This window comes from Aulonocara stuartgranti, assembly GCF_965226115.1.
Source record: "Aulonocara stuartgranti genome assembly, chromosome: 7".
NCBI classification, from domain to species: Eukaryota; Metazoa; Chordata; class Actinopteri; order Cichliformes; family Cichlidae; genus Aulonocara; species Aulonocara stuartgranti.
Window position 1 is genome coordinate 43592485 of NC_138945.1, and position 17432 is coordinate 43609916.

Here is a 17432-nt window from a genome sequence, read left to right on the forward strand (position 1 = left end):
AAATGAATGTGTCACACTGCAAAGGTGACTGTGAAGAAAGGATGTATGCACATCATGTATTATTTTGAATTTACCCCTTATGTAGGCACTTATGTCTTGCGGGGTTATTGACTCAGAGGATGTCCCCGCAGAGATGCCTTCGGCCACAGGGCGCCCACTGTTTTGGCTGAGGGCCAACTGCTCAGCCTCTGTGAGTGGTGGTGGTGGAGGACCCCCACCTGTTTTTCGGGCCTCCGCTTTTTTTCTGTTGGCTATAACGGGCCACATTTGAGCATACAGAGTAAGCAAATATGTACTTGTAATGTGCTCAGATAATTTCAATAAGTGCTTACAGAAAGAAAATTAATGTAGCCTCTAACTGCAATTGATTTACATCGGACAAACAGACCAAGCACTATGGCTCATAATACAATTACACCTTACCTGTTTGGACTATATTTTTATATTTCATTTTTACTTGCTGCCAGGAACGTTTGGGGCCTGTTGGGTTGTACCTGCGCTCACATCACATCACAAAATAAAATGTATAAAATAACAAATAAAATAACATATGATAAAATAACGTGTTAAATGGGTGGAAATCCCTAGATCAATGTTTATATTAACACTCACGCATTGACTCTGTCGGCTATGTTTTGCCATGCATGCTCCCTGTCTTTCGCAGCTGTGGCTGTGTTACTTTTTTCCGCGGAATTTGCGTGTTATCGGCATATGCTGCCATCAGAATTTCGGCCTCAAGCGCTGTAAAATACATTGACCACGCCTTCTTTCCCTCCGTCTCCATGGTGACTCGCTTAATCTGTGCTCCGCTTATCAGGGCTTCATGTATCCTCGTCCGCGCGCTTCACTTGGGGTTAAAGCAACTCCGCGTTGACTGAACTAATTGTTATCAGCCTTTCTGAAACCGAATATTCCGAGTTGGACAGTTCGGGATTACTCAACCCTGCGTATCGTTTTTCACTCTGAGTTTTCTAAACCGGCTTCCTGAAACAGGGCCCAGTTCTCAATTTTCCGGAAATGTAAAAATAAAGATAATTTTTTGAGCTTGACCACTCTGAGTCCAGTCTTTCTCTGTCGCCAAAAGAATTCAAAAGAACTGTGCACGTTAGCATATGCTACTTCCGGTGCGGAAACTCCTGTGGGGAGCTTTGTTTCCGGTGTCTTATTCGCGCCTGGTTTACAGTCCAAAACAAGTTAAGCAAATGAATGAATCAAGCGGCGATTTACATTTCTATAGATGTCTTGGGCATTTACCCAATATATCTGTAAATGATGTTCATCAACTTGTCGATATTTTTCCCTGCGCCTCAGAGAAAAAGAGAAAATGGATTCAAATGTTATATTTCTCAGCTGTCCCTCGTTTATCGCGGGTGTTATGTTCTAAAATAACCAGCGATGGGTGAAATCAAGTAGCCAATTTTATTTTTTGACGGTGCAAAACGTTTCGTGGACATCGTGGACATACAGTACTGCACTTCAGAGTCACACTGCTAACGATCGATGCAGCGATTCTGTACTGTACAGGAGAGACGTCACGGAGATCGTCTGCAGCGATCAGGACGCAGGACACAATGTGACGTAAAAATAAGCATGCAAACTTGCACTAAAAAATCTGCGAAACAGCAGGTGAAAGATGAACCGCGTTAAAGCGAGGGACCGCTGTAATTTTGAAGGTCACAACATACCCTTCGTAAATACTAATGTATAGAAACCCTTACCAGCAATCATTCATTTTTTGAGTGGCTTTTTTCACGGTTTGTTAACATGCTGTGTAGGTGTGTGCTTGACTAGCTGATCTCGACATAACGGGGAAACATCTGGTTTGACTATTCTTCACCTGTAGTTTGAATACTGAACATTTGCCTGTTTAGATCATAAGACCAGTCACTATACAGAGATGTGCTTCTGAATGTGAAATGTGTCTTCTGCTGCAGTGATGCAGTTCTGCTTGTGTTGAGTGATGTAAACAACTGATCGATCTAAACTCTTTAAACGTCAAAATTGATCATTAGATTTTTTATGACACAACAGTGGTGAGTGTTCCCACCTTCTCCTCTTTGTAACTTAACGCGATCTTTCCGTTTTCAAGTTTTGGACATGATTTTGGGGTATATCTTTGCAGTAGCGATTGACCGCAAAGTAAAGCTACCGGAAATGTACAACCCCACATCCGGTCTCAAACCAGGAAGTTAGCATTTCCTCGTGCACAGGGTCATTTACAAAGTACAAAAAACAATATAATCAGAAAATAAGCACTAAGAATATATATTTATCTTGTAACACACTTAAAAATGTAGGTGTTTCCTATAAAGAAATTGTAAAGAAAGTCAATGTGTCAGTGAGTACAGTTTCCTTCAACATCAAAAGACACCAAAGTGACCCAAAGTGCTTTATAGGCACATTTATTTACAATCAGGTCTCCTATGAAGTGGTGACAAATTAAAGGGGAAAACAGTCAACAGTTGTGGGTAGTAGTCTAACATTTCAGTTCAAATCCTTCCAATATGCTCAGCTGAAATTACATCTGTGATTCCAATAGCCATAGCACATGACCCATATTTCTACACTCCATAAACCACATGAGGTGCATCATCACCTGGAAAGACACCACTGTCGTCTGGAGAATAATGTTTTCGCATAGGATAAAGATTATCACTACAAAATAAAAAGGTCAGTACAAAACTATAGTAATGTTAATGTGTCAAATGACAAGTGGACCCAAACCATTTCAGCAAAGTGATACCATCCTGTAAAAGAGCTACCATCTATCTATCTAATGGGCAAATACTCTTGACGCTTTATTACATACACCTTGCAGATATTGAGATCCATCAGACCAGGCAATGTTTTCCAAACTTCTATTGTCCGCTTTTTAAAATCCTGTAGCCACGGTTTCTCGTTTCTGGTTGATAGGAGTGGTAGGTGTTGTGGTCTTTTGCAGCTGTAGCCCATCTGCTTCAAGGTTGGATGTGTAGTGCATCCAGATATGCTCTTCTCCATACCTTTATTCGAAGTGTTTGATTTTCTGTTACTTTCCAATCAAATTAAAACTGGCCATTGTTCTCTGACGTCACAGGCATTTTTGCCTGGAAAAGTCCCCCCCGACTCTGATTCTCAGTTTGAACTTCAGCGGTGCCCTAGCATTTTCAACAAACAAGCATTAAAAGAATGTAAAGAAAGCCGTGGCTAACATTTATGTTAGGAAGCAGTTGAACAGCAGTACCTAGTAAAATGACTTGTGTCTATTCTATTTAAACTACTCACAAACTTTTGACACATTTAATTTAGACAGAAGATGTACAAAAAAAAAAGAAAAAAAGAACAAAACATGGAATAAGCTCATTGGTCCTCTGTGCAGACGAGCTTAAGAACAGAGTGAACTTCCTAATGAGCAATTGAATGGGCAGGTTTTGCAGCCTCAGCAATAACAAAAAAAAGTACCAGTAGCTTTGCACTTGTCTTTGTAACATTTTTTACATTTTATTGACCTTTGGGTCCATTAAAAAACAAAAATAAAAAAATATTTTATTTCTGAAAATTCTGTAGATAGTTGGTTATCATTAGTTGGAATGCCATTCACTTAACAGTAAGAAAAAGGTTAACAGTGTTCCTGGATAACAAAAGGACAAAATGAAACAAGCCATTCCTGGATACTACACTGGCTTGTTTACACCACTAATGTTAGGATTCTCTTTATGCATTTTCATATGTTGAATCAGGTGTGTTTTCCTTTGGAAACTTTTATTACAACTTGAACATGTGAAGCATTTGTCCTTGGTGTTCTGTGCCTTCGGAGATGCACTTTCTTCACGTTTCTTGGAGTCGCTTAAAAGTCGTTCTGTAGAACTGGTTCTCATACCTGAGTTTGCTTTGTGAAGAACAAGTTGTGAACCCTGGATAGAAATCTGTGCTGTTTGTGTACCTGTGTGATTATTCAGTTGCTGCCTACAGTTAGATTTCTTCTCAGTATGCATTTTTGAAGAACTTGCAACAAGAGCATGTTTAAATGTAACACTAGTTGAACCTTTCTTAGATTTATCGCTATCCATCAAATCATTATCACTGTCCTCAGTCTCAGTTTCAGATGAATCAGAAGTCTTCTCATCACTAACTGGAGTTGGATCTAATGTCTGGACAGGTTGTGAGTTAGCAACTCTATTACCTATCATTACTTTAAAATGGGACTGCTTTGTATTTATTCTTTTCCAGTCATCATCGCTGTCTTCAGTCTCACTGTCTGAAGAGTCGGAAGTCTTGTCACTAGCTGCTTCGGTCAGTGGTTCTGCTCCTCCACTGTCGTCACCATCACTCTCTACTTGCATATGTTCAGTGGACTGGCAGTCTGAAGACTCTGCGTTGTTGTGAAGCTGAGCCGACAAAGCTTGCTCTTCATCAGCCTCCCTCTTTACAGCAATGAATGGCAACTCTGTGACTGAATTCTCTCCCAGTCCTATACGTGTCTCTCTCTGGCTTCTCCTGAGTTCCTCCTGTTCAACTTCAGTTTGTGAGCATTCAGGCTCCTCTTTCAGAGCAGGTCTCCACTCGTGCTCCTGAGACGGAACCTCTTCATTACACTTCTGCTGCGGCTGATAGTCTCCACGTAACACTGGACAGAAATTAAAAGTTTTAGTTTGGTAGATAATACATCACCAATTATAATAATAATATATCACCTCTATGTGTGTGTATGTGTGTGTGTGTGTGTGTGTGGGGGGGGGGGGGGTCACTTTTTTATACAGGGCCATGTTTAGATTTTTTGTAATAAGCACCTTCATTTAGAAACTGCATTTTGTGTTTACTTGTGTCATCATTGTCTAACATTTACATTTTTTAGATGATCTGAAACATGTAAGTGTAACAAATTTCTTTATTCGATGTATTGATCTCGTATTTTAACCAATCACTTTAGTAACAGTAGTATCACATTGTCACTAAGGTTAGCTTCCCGAGTGGGCCTTTTGCTCTATCACACCTACACACAGACATACTGGGGGCCGTTTAAGTTCATGGGAGACGTTAAACACATAGTGAGACTCCTGCTTATCAGGGATGTAAATCTATAGGTGACAGCTAAGCAGGAAAAAGGTTATAATTCTCTCTGTGAGGGGGAAGGTTTTAAGGATGGGGATGAAGGTATAGCTGCTTTGTAGTGCAGATCAGACAAATGAGCTAATTACTCTTCTCCTGCTGTTACATTTTATTAACAAATTAAACTTACATTTCACAAGGTATGGAGAGCTGACCTCCGACTCCTCTCGGCTCTCAGTCTTTAAAGGGATAAAGCCAAAAGAGAACGTCTCCACTCCTTGAAGTTGCTCTCCCTCATGGCTACTCCACATTTCTTCCTGTTCCTCTTTGATGTAGCGAGCACCTATGTGCTCATGGTTCAAGCTCACTCCCAAAGTTTGTTGTTTCGGTGCTGTGTCTATTTCCAACGCCGGCTGGGATTCTGCAAGAAACGCAGATACAAACAAATATTTGGACAGCACTTTTCTGCATGTGACCTTCCTATAAAATGCATGCTCTCGTGTTATGGTTAGATTTTGCTCCCAAGCAGTCAGACTTTCTTGTAATTTTTGTTAAAGTGCTCTTGTGATGATGTCTTTATTCTGATACAACTTACACAATCTCAGCGACGTCTGATACTTGATTTCCTTTTACCCGTTAAGACTCAACTATAGCAACTGAATTACAATCAAGCAACGGGAGCAAACCGAGGACACGCTGCACAGACCTGTGTGTGGTGAGGGAGCTCCCGGGGTTTTTACGGATTCCAGCAGCCTGCGCTGTCGCTCTGTTTCCTCCACCAAGCGAGCCACATTGTCTCGGTACTCTGCAAAGGTTTTCTCAAACAGTCCCACTATCTCTTCAGCCACTGCAGTCAGCCGCTGATTCACCAGCAGCTTTATTACTTCCACTTCGGACATTTCCGTGCTATAGGCGACGGTGTCGTTTGAGACAAAGTTAAAATAAAAAACGAGCTAAAAGCGTTTTTTTTTCTGGAGAGAAAGACTCACTGAGAAAGACTGAACACGCAAAGAAACACTGACGGTGACTTTTTGCTGTATGATAAATCAACTTCCGAGTAAAAAGAGCGGGGCAACAACGTTTAGTAGGTGCCGGGCGCCATATTACTCCAGCAGCTCTTTCTTCTTCTGTTGGATTTCCGGTAGTCTAACGAATCCAAAGCCTAGAGCTGCCCCCATCAGGCCATTCGTAGAATTACAAGATGATCAAATCCTGACATATGTCTGGTACTATGCAAAAAACCTAAATATTGATTTTATGGGTCCACAATGATCCAAATTGAATACTGATCTAAAGGAGTAGTCCACTCTGATGATCAATGCAGATAGTTTCTGTCTTTCACATGTCCATTTTCTTTCAGGATGCTTTCTCATCAATGCCAACCGATGATTCAAAGCACAGAGGCAGTGTTAGCCCACTCAGTATCATCCTGTCCCTCCTGCTCATTGTTACATGGAGCAGATGGTGTTTCTGTATCTTGATAGTCTTTTGCAATGAAATGTAATCACACCCTTTTCATTTTCCATTGCTTCTGCTGCAGAGCTGTTACGCTTTCTACACTCTGAAGTCCCTGTGTCTAATCTGAGGTCAATACCAATCCCTTCCATGCCAGTTCTACTGATTCTCTGGCTTTTTCAAGCCTGTACGATAGAACCAGGAGCTTCACCTTTACATCTGATCAAGCGACAGGTAGTTTTTCTTTAAGTCTCATCAAAACTGAGCTGAAATCATCACTCTTCTTAACCTGACCTCCTGCACCCACTTTAGCTAAGTACTATTAACAGAAACTACTTCAGCTGAGCTTTGTGATGTCGAGGTCTGGGATGTCAGGCAAAGTCTGATTTGCCACTTCATCATGGGCCACTTTGTATAAATCTGTAGGTGAGATACCCAGCTCCTTCTTAACTTTTCCTCCACCATGGACACAGAATTAGAATTTGCTCCTGTGTTTTCTAATGTACTGAGATCGTTTTCTGGTGTGGAAAGAATCCATGTCAAAATCACTGCCCACTGAATTTGAAGGGCTACAACCAACTTTAGCATTTTCTAATAATACTATGTTGTTGGATGTTGTGGTTGATGTCTCCTACGTTTGATTGTGTATCACATTGCTGTTTTTCCCTTATTGCTTATTCCTGGTGGTGTTTATCTAATTTCTACCAATAAAGGTGGAGGTGTATGCAGGGCCCCAAAGCATAAAACTGGGGCTTCAGCCTCAATTACATTCAGTCTTTTTAAATTAGTTTGAGCTGCTGTTCCAAAACATAAACAGCTAAGTCTTGATCCAATTTCTGATTGCTGCTATTTGCTTTTCCCAAGTGAACCTTCTATCAAAATAAACTTTGATTCACCCTCTTTCTCAAGGTTTCTATATACATATTTCTTTCTATTCAGATATAAGCCATGATATGTCTGTGAAGGTTCTCAGTCATCCAGGTCATCGTAGTCGGGCTTGGAAAGAAAAGCGTCTGGACTTCTTTAAGTTTCCTTGAAGATGTTTCACCTCTCATCCGAGAAGCTTCTTCAGTTCTAAGAGCAACTGGTGGGGAGTTCCAGATTTTAACCCTAATGGGAGTGTCCCCAAGAGTGTTATGGACTCAGGATGTGAGTGGGCGTGAAGATGTCTGGGAAGGGATCTCAAAACTGGATTATAGATCGCAGACAGTTAGTGTCATAAGCCACCGCCTCTGTGGTCATTCACAGTGGACATAGATGGCTTCTTTCACTCCTCTTTCAAACCAAAGTGTGAAGTGTGAACACTGACATCCTCAAAAGAGTGACCATTGTCCTTTAGATGCAGTTGACCAGCCGAATCTTGACTCTGCATAAACGCCATGCATTTCATAATTATTAATCTCTGTCTTTATTCCACAGCATGTCTTTGTCCTGTCTTCGTTCCCTCACCCCAACTAGTCATGGGAGATGGACACCCCTCCCTGAACCATATTCTGCTGGAGGTTTATTCCTGTTAAAAGCTTTTTTCCTTCCTGCTGTCACCAAAGCATCTGCTCATAGGGGGGTCATATGATCATTGGGGTTTTCTCTGTTTTCTTTGTTGCTGTGGGTTATTTGCTGTACAATATAAAGCACCCTGAGGCAACTGCTATTTATTTTTGGTGCTATATTAATAAAATTGACTAGAATTTAACTGACAGTTGAATAGAACATCTCAATGTCCGCCTGGATGAACTGGAGCAGGTGGCTGCAGTGAGGGAAGTCTGGGCTTCTCTGCTTACCCTACCCTGTGTGACCCAAACCCACATAACTGCCAAAAAATGGGTGAATGGATGGACCTTACCTGAAATTAAAAATCATCTAGGCTCAGTTCATTAATCATGAGATGAAATATCCTCATGAACTGTCCAGTTCAAGAGGATAGTTTTCTTAGCGATTCATGAGGCAGTAAGGACTATATGTGATGTATTTGGTTCCGTACCTAATTTGCTTTCGTCACCTAAGATGCACAGCTTGGGTGATGTTGGAAAAAAAGAGATTTAAAACTAGTGGACGATGTTGCCTGTCTGAGATGTGTTTGCAGTAATGCAGTTTCCTGAAGACTCTTTATTGGATTTTGACAGATCTGCGTTCTTTGTTATATACTTGTATTCTGAGGGGATAGTTTGTTATTCATATCTCGGAAATATATATAACCACATGTTATATGTATTCTCTCCATAAATGTTATGAATATGTGCAGATCCATAAACCTGTACGGATTCTGTTTATCACGTAGATATAAACTACACATATAAAAGCTAGTAGTCAGCTTTGTACGCATTTATGACACATGCCCTACTTCAATATCAGCTGCAAGTATGATGAAGAATAAAGAGCTACTTGCGCATTCATTGATCTTTCTAAGCCATATGGAAACATGAATCACAGAGGCACTCTCACCCAGCATCCCCAGTCTCAACTACAAGCCCTCCTTTCTTATTTTTTAATCACCAAAGCATTAAGCTTCATAAAGGTCTGGTCTGTGTTTGATAAACAAGTGCAAGTGTAGTTAAATTAACACATGGAAGTAGGCAAACTCTACACACTGATCTAAAATACTTTTTCTTATAAATATACACCCACAGTTTTCCACCTTGGTCCCACAGGCCAAAGACTGTGTGGCTCGTGACTCGGTGGATTAGCTGATGACTAATTTAGCCGTAGGTGTCGCTCTGTGATGGGGTGCTGGGCTGTCCAGAGTGCACCCCGCTTTTCTGCTACATCCTTCATGTGCTGTCTGTTATTTCATACAATAAATATTAGATAAAATGTTGCACAGCAGAAATAACTCCATGGTAACTGTTCGGCATCTATTCTTTGAACAAACACAAACGATTGTAATTATTGGGCGTAAAAATGATGAAGCATGCAGAGGTGGCAGAGAGGGGGTGGTGGAGGCTAGGTAGAGCAGGAGAGGGAGGGTAGCTGTGGAGTATGTGACGTCTCACGACCGCGGTAAAGTGAGCCGTCATTTGTGAGCCGCGGTCAAGCCAGCCGCCTCCTATCCGCCGCATAAATTTCCTTGCGCTTTTACACCAGTCTTTACGGTAGCGCCTTTTCGCTTTATGTGCCGATTGAAAGCCTATACCCGCGCACACGTGCACGCGCGCGCACAAATTACAATGTAACGGCCCGATACAGTCAATACAATTATGGAAATGTCAGAAATTCATTAAAAATCATCCTGAGTAGTTGATGTACAACTTTCAACACATCCCCCCTCTGGGACACCTACTGTACCTGTGTGCCACGTTTCAGCCAGATTTACTGTAGAATTCCTCAGAAATTAAAGGGTACTTGTATCCAATGCAGTCGGCCAATACAGTAGAATTATGTCAATTTTCAAAAATTCATTAAAAATCATCCTGGGTAGTTGATGTCCAACTTTCAACACATCTCCCCTCTGGGACACCTACTGTACCTGTGTGCCACGTTTCATCCAAATTTACTGTAGAATTCCTCAGAAATTAAAGGAAACTTATATTCAATTCAATACAGTCAATACAATAGAATTATGTCAATTTTCAGAAATTCATTAAAAATCATCCTGAGTAGTTGATGTCCAACTTTCAACACATCCCTCCTCTGGGACACCTACTGTACCTGTGTGCCAAGTTTCATCGAAATTTACTGTAGAATTCCTCAGAAATTAATGGAAACATTTATTCAATCTAATACAGCCAATACACTACAATTGTGTCAATTTTCAAAAATTCATTAAAAATCATCCTGAGTAGTTGATGTACAACTTTCAACACATCCCCCCTCTGGGACACCTACTGTACCTGTGTGCCAGGTTTCAGCCAGATTTATTTTTCTCTCTCTCCTTTTTTTGTCATTGTCAAGAACAATGAAATTGCGTTTGGGGCTTCCATACAACCCAAAAAAAAGAAGAAAATAATAAATACCCCTTAAAACCCAAGTGTACATATTTAACCCAGTGTGACTCCAATGCAATAAGACAATCCTTAGCAATAATGTTCGTAGAAATTCAGACAAAGACCTGAGAAACATGACAAAATACAACAATGCAACCCATTCAATATTATTGTACTGTGAGATATGATATCAGATATGATAGTTATCTATTTAAGAAAGAGGGGGGGGGGGGGCAGGAGGGGGAAGAGAATAAAGATATGATGCACCAATGCAGACCAGTTCATTGCTATTAAGAAGTTGGATATGGTTATTGTCCGTGAGAGGGGGGCAGAGAGTTCAGGAGCCTCACAGCCTGTGGATACAGGCTGTTGGCCAGTCTGGATGTTCTGGCCTGTATAGACCTGTACCTTCTCCCTGAGGGCAGCAGATGGAAAAGGTGGCGCGCAGGGTCATGTTGGTCCCGCAGGATACTGTGCACCCTCCTCAGACAGCGAGTGGGGAAGATATTACTGATCTCTGGCAGACTTGTTCCAATAATTCTGCCAGCTTCTTTCACCACCCGCTGGAGTGCTTGCTGATCGGCCTTGGTGCAGCTGGGGAACCACACTAGAAATCCATACGTCAGAACGCTGCTGATGGCACAGTTGTAGAAGTTCAACATCAGAGATCTGGGAATGTGTGCGCTCCGCAGTCTCCTCAGGTAGTAGAGGCGCTGTTGGGCCTTCTGTACAACTGAGGTGATATGGTTGCCCCAGGACAGGTCCTCGGTCACAGTTACCCCCAAGAATTTAAAACTGCTCACCCTCTCCACCGCCTCACTGCCAATGAAGAGAGGCAGATGGTTGTTATGGCCCCTCTTCCGGAAATCTACAATGATCTCCTTGGTCTTTTTGGTGTTTAAGACCAAGTTATTGTCGTGGCACCATGACTCTAGTTGTTGCACCTCTGTCCTATAGTTTGTCTCATCATTGTTGGATATAAGTCCGAGCACTGTGGTGTCATCTGCAAACTTAACAATGAGATTGGACGCGCAGGAGGAAATACAGTCATGGGTGAAGAGAGTGTATAGCAGAGGGCTCAGAACACACCCCTGAGGGGCACCGGTGTTGACCACAAGGGTGGAAGAGGTGTTCTTACCCACTCTGACACTCTGTCTACGGTTAGTGAGGAAGTCCACAATCCAGTTGCACAGAGAGGAGTTAAGTCCCAGTTGGTGGAGTTTGGGACGGAGTTTGTATGGCCGGATGGTATTAAAAGCCGAGCTGTAGTCTACAAAGAGGAGCCGTGCATAGGTGTTCCTGTGTTCCAAGTGCTTCAGTAATGTGTGCAGCACTGTGGCGATCGCATCCTCGGTTGACCGGTTCTCCCTGTATGCAAACTGGTGCGAGTCCAGGGATGGTGGAAAAGCAGCTCTGATGTGTTTAATGACCAGTCTCTCCAGGCATTTGGCGGGAATGGGGGTGAGTGCCACAGGTCTGAAATCGTTCAGACATGTGACATTTGACTGTTTTGGGATGGGAACGATGGTTGCTGCTTTGAAACAGGATGGTACCAGTGAACAGGACAACGAGGTGTTATATATAGAGGTGAAGACGTCCGCCAGGTCCGCAGCACAGTCTTTTAGCACCCGGCCCAGCACTCCATCCGGCCCGGCCGCCTTCCTGGTGTTAATGCTCCGGAACACACGCCTCAGCTCATGAGTGCTCAGGACCGGAGCAGGGTCGGTTGAGGGGAGAGGGGACAGGACAGGGTCGGTGTTCTCCCTGTCAAAACGGGCATAAAAGAGATTTAGATCCTCAGCCAGAGTAGAACTGTCGGCTGAGGGTGATGGTGTTCTTCTTTTGTAGTCCGTGATAGCCCTGATGCCCTCCCAGACCTGCCTTGGGTTTGTGTTGTTCTCAAACCTGGCCTCGATACGCCTCCTGTGCTGCTGCTTGGCAGTCTTGATGCCTCTTCTCAGGTTGGCCCTGGCAGCACTGTATGCCTCCTGGTCCCCGGATTTGAAAGCGTTGTTCCTTGTTCGAATAAGTTGTTGAACTCCGTGTGTCATCCAGGGTGGATTATTAGGGAACACACGGAATCGTTTCCAAGTTGTTACATTGTCCACACAGAAACAGATGTAGTCCAAGACAGTGGAGGTGTAACTGTCCAATGCGACACGATTGTCAGTGTCCTGCACCTTGAATACATCCCAGTCTGTGCAGTGGAAACAGTCCTGAAGCATCGGAATAGCATCCTGCGGCCATGTTCTCACGGTTTTGGTTGTAATCCCAGTGCTCTTGATCTTTTGTGTGTATATTGGGTGTAGCAGAAGGGAGAGATGGTCTGACAGACCCAGGTGGGGATAAGCCTGGGCTCTGTACGCATTCGCCATGTTGGTGTACACCTGGTCCAACGTTCTATCTCCTCTGGTAGCACACTTCACATTACGGTGGAAATTGTGAAGTACAGATTTCAGGTCCGCGTGGTTAAAATCCCCAGCCGCAATAAAGACACTGTCCGGGTGTGCTACCAGGCTGTTATTGATGCTGCTGCTCAATTGTGCTAACGCTAGCTTAGCATTAGCATCTGGTGGAATGTAAACAGCGCAGATGTAAACGGCAGAAAATTCCCGAGGGAGATAGAATGGACGGCACTTTAACACCAACAGTTCTACCTCTGTACTGCACAGTTTTTCCGTTACCGTGACGTTCGTGCACCAAAGGTTGTTAATATAGATGCACAGCCCCCCGCCAGTCTTCTTACCCGAGTCCGCAGACCTGTCGGATCGATAGGCGGTGCGGCCTGCTAGATCGATAGCCGCATCGGGAATGGCGCTGTCCAGCCAGGTTTCAGTGAAAATCATGCACGAACAGTTATTAAAAGTCCGTCGAGTGGCGATCTGCAGTCGTATTTCATCCAGTTTGTAACGGATTGAACGGGCGTTGGAGAGGAATATGATCGGGAGTGGTGGTTTAAACGGACTAGTCTTTAGCCGTGCCCACAGGCCTCCCCGCTTGCCTCTCTTCTGCCTCCGCTCGCAACGTCTCCTCCTGCGGCTTGCTGTTGCGGGTAGCCCCGGGGGTTGCTTAACGATCTCCGGGGGGATGAGATACTCGGATGTTAGTTGAAGATCTCCACGGCTTAGTTGTAGTAGATCATCTCTGTTGTATTGAAGTAACCCCAGACTGTGTGAAATAATACACAGTACCACCAAAAGTGCAAAAGTGTAGGAGCTCCGGGCCGCTGCGTCTGTGCGCGCCGCCATCTGAAACACAGACAGACACTACAATTATGGAAATTTCAGAAATTCATTAAAAATCATCCTGAGTAGTTGAGGTCCAACTTTCAACACATCCCTCCTCCGGGAAACCTGCTGTACGTCTGGGCCAAGTTTCAGCCAGATTTACTGTAATATTCTTCAGAAATTGCAGGGAACTTATGTTCAGTGCAAGAAAGGCTGAAAGACGACCACCACTGAACAAGACACACAAGCTGAAACGTCAAGACTGGGCCAAGAAATATCTCAAGACTGATTTTTCTAAGGTTTTATGGACTGATGAAATGAGAGTGAGTCTTGATGGGCCAGATGGATGGGCCCGTGGCTGGATTGGTAAAGGGCAGATAGCTCCAGTCTGACTCAGACGCCAGCAAGGTGGAGGTGGAGTACTGGTTTGGGCTGGTATCATTAAAGATGAGCTTGTGGGGCCTTTTCGGGTTGAGGATGGAGTCAAGCTCAACTCCCAGTCCTACTGCCAGTTTCTGGAAGACACCTTCTTCAAGCAGTGGTACAGGAAGAAGTCTGCATCCTTCAAGAAAAACATGATTTTCATGCAGGACAATGCTCCATCACACGCGTCCAAGTACTCCACAGCGTGGCTGGCAAGAAAGGGTATAAAAGAAGAAAAACTAATGACATGGCCTCCTTGTTCACCTGATCTGAACCCCATTGAGAACCTGTGGTCCATCATCAAATGTGAGATTTACAAGGAGGGAAAACAGTACACCTCTCTGAACAGTGTCTGGGAGGCTGTGGTTGCTGCTGCACGCAATGTTGATGGTGAACAGATCAAAACACTGACAGAATCCATGGATGGCAGGCTTTTGAGTGTCCTTGCAAAGAAAGGTGGCTATATTGGTGACTGATTTGTTGTTGTTTTGTTTTTGAATGTCGGCGAGGATTCCGCACGGCACTCCCCTCCATTCACCTCGCGAATCTCCGCTCTCTTCCAAACAAAGTCGATGAATTACTGCTCTTAAACCGGACTAACAAGGACTTTGCACGCTCTGCTGCCCTCTGCTTCACTGAAACCTGGCTCAGTGAGCGAGTCCCAGACGCTGTCTTAAATCTGCTGGGCTTCCAACTTCACCGGGCGGACCGCGAAACAGAGCTCTCAGGGAAAACAAAGGGTGGTGGAGTCTGCTTCTACATTAATGAAGGTTGGTGTACTGATGTCACAGTGTTACAGAAACACTGCAGCCCACACTTGGAAAGTTTTCTCATCAACTGTAAACCTTTTTATTCACCGCGGGAGTTTTCTTCCTTCATGCTGGTCGGAGTTTACATCCCTCCACAGGCCAACGCGAACAACGCACTGTGCGAGCTGGCTGACCAGATTACTACCCTGGAGAGGAAATTCCCGGATTCCTTTACAATTATTCTTGGGGATTTTAACAGAGCAAACCTAAACTACGAACTCCCTAAATACAGACAGCATATAGACTGCCCCACCAGGGACAACATCATACTGGATCACTGCTACACCACTCTAAAAGATGCCTATCGCTCTGTGCCCCGGGCAGCTTTGGGACATTTTGATCACTGCATGGTCCATCTTATTCCAGTTTATAGGCAAAAACTCAAACGTGCCAAGCCTGTAGTCAAAACTGTGAAGAAGTGGACTAACGCAGCAAAGCAGGAACTGCAGGATTGTTTTGACTCCACTGATTGGACTGTTTTTGAAGCTGCATCTGAGAACCTAGATGAGCTCACGGACACTGTGACATCATACATCAGTTTCTGTGAAGACGTGTGTGTGCCAACAAAGACCTTTTGCACATACAACAACAATAAACCATGGTTCACTCCTAAACTCCAACATCTTCGCAAGGCCAAGGAGGACGCTTACAGAAGTGGTGACAGGGTCCTGTACAAGCAAGCCAGGAACACACTGACCAAGGAGATCAAAGCAGCTAAAAGGATCTACTCCCAGAAGCTGGAAGAACGGCTCTCAGCCAACGACCCTGCGTCAGTGTGGAGGGGCCTGCAGGAAATCACCAGCTACAGACGCCCCCCACCCACTATTGAAGCAAACAAAGACCTGGCCAACGAGTTAAACACTTTCTATTGCAGGTTTGAGACGGACAGACTCCCACGCCCCACCCTCCCCTCCCCAGGGACATTGCTTCAGACATTGACCCCCAACACACCTTCCACCTCTCCCCCCTTCACCCTGCCCCTCCCCAATCAAGACTCAACGACCACCCCCACCCTCCCCAATCCAGACTCAACGACCACCACCACCCTCTCCAACCCAGACTCAACAACCTCCACCACACCTCTCACCCCCCTTTCCTTCTCCCTGAAACTAAGAATACACACTCAGGATGTGAGCCGACTATTCCAGAAACAGAAGCCCAGGAAAGCCCCCGGACCAGATGGCGTCTCACCCTCCTGCCTCAAAACCTGTGCTGAACAGCTGGCTCCCATCTTTACTCGCATCTTCAACAGATCCCTGGAGCTGTGTGAAGTTCCCTCCTGCTTCAAACGCTCCACCATCATCCCTGTTCCCAAGAAACCCACCATCACAGGACTGAATGACTACAGACCTGTCGCCTTGACGTCTGTGGTCATGAAATCCTTCGAACGACTGGTGTTAGCCCATCTGAAAGACATTACAGGCCACCAGCTGGACCCTCTGCAGTTTGCCTACCGGGCAAACAGGTCGGTGGATGATGCAGTGAACATGGGGCTGCATTACATCCTGCAACACCTTGACTGCCCGGGAACTTATGCCAGGGTCCTGTTTGTGGACTTTAGTTCGGCTTTTAACACCATTGTGCCTGAACTTCTTTCCTCCAAACTCTCCCAGCTCAGCGTGTCACCAGCTACCTGTCAGTGGATCACCAGCTTCCTGACAGACAGAAAGCAACAAGTGAGGCTGGGGGAGATCACCTCTGAAACCCGGTCCCTCAGTATTGGTGCCCTCAAGGATGTGTCCTCTCACCACTACTGTTCTCCCTCTACACTAACGACTGCACCTCCAATAACTCTGCTGTCAAACTCCTAAAGTTTGCAGATGACACCCCTGTCATTGGCCTCATTCAAGATGGTGATGAGTCTGCATACCGGCAGGAAGTTGAGCGGCTGGTACTCTGGTGCAGTCAGCACAATCTGGAGCTGAACACTCTTAAGACTGTAGAGATGACAGTGGACTTCAGGAGACATCCCTCAACTCTGCTCCCCCTCACCATATCAGACAGCCCTGTGTCGACTGTGAAGATCTTCAAGTTCCTGGGTACAACCATCTCCCAGGACCTGAAGTGGGAGACCAACATCAACTCCATCCTCAAAAAGACCCAGCAGAGGATGTACTTCCTGAGACAACTGGGGAAGTACAGTCTTCCACAGGAGCTGCTGATCCAGTTCTACACTGCGGTCATTGAGTCTGTCCTGTGATCCTCCATCACAGTCTGGTATGGAGCAGCCACTAAACAGGACAGGAGCAGACTGCAGCGGACTGTACGGGCAGCAGAAAGGATCATCAGCACCCCCCCTGCCCTCCATCCAGGATCTGTACCTCTCAAGAACCAGGAAACGGGCAGGGAAAATCATCACAGACCCCTCACACCCTGGACACAGACTTTTTGATCTGCTGCCCTCTGGCAGACGGTACAGAAGCCTGCAGACCAGGACCACCCGACACAGGAACAGTTTCTTTCCCCTCGCCATCTCCCTTCTTAACAGTTGACCTGTCACACTGCTCCCACTGCCAGACTGCAGCTGCACCTTATGTACATTTTGTAGTATTCATTCCACCTCATTCATT

At 44.7% G+C, this 17432-nt stretch overlaps 2 protein-coding genes across 4 annotated transcripts in view; one reads left to right on the forward strand and one right to left on the reverse strand.

Moving 5' to 3' along the window:
• Nucleotides 1-2376: 2376 nt before the first annotated feature.
• LOC309710631 (uncharacterized protein) lies at nt 2377-6164 on the reverse strand. Its single transcript, XM_082540264.1, has 3 exons — nt 5735-6164; nt 5219-5449; nt 2377-4606 (listed from the first exon to the last, which is right to left on the reverse strand). Exons 1-3 carry the CDS (start codon nt 5925-5927, stop codon nt 3654-3656), a joined length of 1377 nt encoding a protein of 458 aa, XP_082396390.1. The 5' UTR covers nt 5928-6164; the 3' UTR covers nt 2377-3653.
• Nucleotides 6165-6531: 367 nt separating this feature from the next.
• LOC309711189 (carbohydrate sulfotransferase 1-like) overlaps nt 6532-17432 on the forward strand; it is a 30353-nt gene continuing 19452 nt past the window's right edge. For 2 of the 3 annotated variants that reach the window (XM_082541314.1, XM_082541316.1), the window contains exon 1: nt 9412-9485. The gene's annotated coding sequence lies outside the window, so the exon portion shown is untranslated. Of the gene's footprint in view, nt 6718-9411; nt 9486-17432 lie in introns of those variants that run through there. The other variant, XM_082541315.1, reaches the window with a different exon arrangement.